This window comes from Tamandua tetradactyla, chromosome 8 (assembly GCF_023851605.1).
Source record: "Tamandua tetradactyla isolate mTamTet1 chromosome 8, mTamTet1.pri, whole genome shotgun sequence".
Taxonomy (NCBI): Eukaryota; Metazoa; Chordata; class Mammalia; order Pilosa; family Myrmecophagidae; genus Tamandua; species Tamandua tetradactyla.
This window is the reverse complement of record NC_135334.1, coordinates 13,241,826-13,244,899: the sequence shown is the minus strand read 5'-3', so window position 1 is coordinate 13,244,899 and position 3,074 is coordinate 13,241,826. Positions and strand designations below refer to the sequence as shown.

Here is a 3,074-nt window from a genome sequence, read left to right as displayed (position 1 = left end):
CTGTTGGAAAAAAATGTGCAAGCTATAAAGCATTAAACAAAGTTTAGCAATTATATGACACAAGTAAAATAGTAAGATTCAAATTCATTAGCTTAGGAAATACATCTCAGAGACAGAAATGTCTGTAGGTGTCCTATGTCAGAAATGATGATAGATGCTTTCTAGAGAACATGTCTGTAATTTCAGTACCATGCCACTAGAGAGAGAACTGCTGAGGTTTTGATGCTTGTTCTGAATATAACAATATCAATAATGATAATAATATTAAACAGCTATTGAGCACTGACCATGGACAACAAATGCACTGGCTACAACCACACACCAATTAAATCAGAATTCTGTGGGGAGAACCAAATCATCAATAGTTTTGAATGCTCCATGTGCTTCTAATATGCAGCCAATGTAGAGAACCGCTGTTTTAGGGCTTCAGTAGCAGTGAAAATCTAAGAAATAAATCTTCACACTTCAAAACAACTCGCATTTATATAGGCATTGACTATTTGGAGATACTTCTATATATGCAATATCTTGTTATTTTTACAACCACCTTGGGAATTTTTATTTTATTTTACCAATAAAAATATTTTACCAATTGAAAATATTTTACCAATTTCTTCATTCAGAAACAGAGTCAGACTTGTCACAAATGAAACACCTGTAACTACCATGTTACCGTTACACTACATAGATTTGAGATGAGCATTCACAGGTTTATATTGAGTGCATATGTGAGATTACATAGATGGCACAGAAATTTCAATTCTGAGTCATAACACATCTCCAACTGCAAAGTATAAAATATCATACTTGTTGGTTCTAGGATAGAGGTTGTGAAATTTAGCATGCATCAGCATCACTTTTGTTTGTTGAAGCAAAAGTGCTGAAGGAAGGTTGCCGGGTGAGAATGAGACTGGGGAGGACAGGAAGAGCAGGGAGATGACAGTCTGAATGACTTTCTTTGAGTCCTTGATCCAGATGCTCGTGAGCTGGTACATCCCATACTCCCCAGGGATGAAAGTATATAAAGTCCCCATTTCATCAGAGTGTTGGATTCCAACCACAGAGTTTTCCATTTAGTATGCCTAGATGAGGCCTAAGAGTTTCAATTACTGCAAGCTACATGGGAACCAATGAGTCTTGTCCAGGAATTACACGTTAAGAACCATTGCTCTAGGATATTTGAAAACATGAACATGGTAAAAGCTCCAAATCTTGACATTTTCCTCTCATATTCATGATCTTTGAACATTCAGGGACAGGCTTACATCAAGAAAAGAGCTAAAGGGAAGGGAGGCGGCATCAGAAAAGAGACCAGGATCCCTCAGCTGGAGTCAAATGCTCAAAAGGAGCCTCACAAGCAGCCCAGGGGCTGCCTTTCATGGGTTTTATCTCCCATCCTCAGGCTCCAAATTCGAGGAAATGGCTGCAGAAAATCACTCCACAGTGACAGAGTTCATTCTCGGGGGACTAACAAATCGGCCAGGACTCCAGCTCCCGCTCTTCCTCCTTTTCCTAGGGATCTACATGGTCACCATGGTGGGGAACCTGGGCATGATCACGCTAATCTGCATGAATCCTCAGCTTCACACCCCCATGTACTTCTTCCTCAGCAATTTGTCTTTTCTGGACATGTGCTACTCCTCGGTCATTACCCCTAAGATGTTGGTGAACTTTGTGTCAGAGAAGAACATCATCTCTTATGCGGGGTGCATGTCACAGCTCTACTTCTTCCTTGTTTTTGTCATTGCTGAGTGTTACATGCTGACAGTGATGGCCTATGACCGCTATGTTGCCATCTGCAATCCTTTGCTTTATACCATCAGCATGTCCCATCAGGTCTGCTCCCTGCTGGTGGCTGTGGTCTATATCGTGGGATTCATTGGCTCAACAATAGAGACTGTCCTCATGCTAAAGTTGTCCTATTGTAAGGTCCTCATCAGTCATTACTTCTGTGACGTCCTCCCTCTCATGAAGCTCTCCTGCACTAGCACTTATAATGCCCAGGTGGTACTTTTCTTTTTGGCTGGATTTGACATTATAGTCACCAGCTTAACAATCCTTGTTTCCTATACCCTCATCCTTTCCAGCATCCTCCACATCAGCACCACAGAGGGCAGGTCCAAAGCCTTCAGTACCTGCAGCTCCCACCTGGCAGCTGTGGGAATGTTCTATGGCTCTTCTGCATTCATGTACTTGAAGCCTTCCACGGCCAGTTCCCTGGCCCAGGAGAATGTGGCCTCCGTGTTCTATACCACAGTGATCCCCATGCTGAACCCCCTGATTTACAGTCTGAGGAACAAGGAAGTCAAGGCTGCTCTGCAGAGAACACTGTGGATAAAATGACCTTGATGCAAGATTCTTATTCTTTCCATTGTAAATGTATCCTGTTGTGAATTCCAAAGAGAGGCCCTTTGGCTCTTCAAGCTCTACATGGTTCCCTCCTTCCTCCTTCCCTCTCTGTTCTCTTATGCGGACTTTTTGAAATTAGCTGATTTCAAGTTCATGCTTTCTCTTATTTAGGGTTTGTTTTCTCTCTCCTGAGTCCTTTGGTAAACACTATCTTAATTGGCAATTTGATACAAATTTGAACCTTTCAGCACTGAGTTTGAGAATCATTCTTGTTGTATTTACTTCCATAGAGATATTATTAGTAGAGCCTATCATTACTTTTTGTTTTTGGGAATACACAAGAATTTCGAGGTCACCAAGAAATTGCTGCTTAATCTGAGCCAGGCACTCTTCTTAGTGCTTCATATGCATTATTTCAATTATACCTTACTACTACAGGTAGCCTTTATCCCCATTTCACAGATATTTTACTCAAGGTTGTAGAGTTGAGAACAAACAACACTGGTATTCAAACACTAGTCTAGATGACTCCATAGTCCACACTCTTAGTTATCACATTATTCTCTTCACTTAGACTGCCGCTAGACAGTCTATTGCTGCTGCCCTTTTTATATCCTTCTACTTTTAAGCAGTTTCTGTAATTTCCTCAAATCACCTCTTTTTTGTCATCTACCAACCATTCTTCCTATGTAGGCAACTCCTTCCGGATGATTAAGGAAAGATTA

General features: G+C 41.1%; 1 protein-coding gene across 1 annotated transcript; it reads left to right on the top strand.

Moving 5' to 3' along the window:
• Window positions 1-1,419: 1,419 nt before the first annotated feature.
• LOC143643175 (olfactory receptor 8A1-like) lies at window positions 1,420-2,343 on the top strand. The gene has a single exon (XM_077111936.1). It carries the CDS (start codon window positions 1,420-1,422, stop codon window positions 2,341-2,343), a length of 924 nt encoding a protein of 307 aa, XP_076968051.1.
• The last annotated feature ends 731 nt before the right edge of the window (window positions 2,344-3,074 follow it).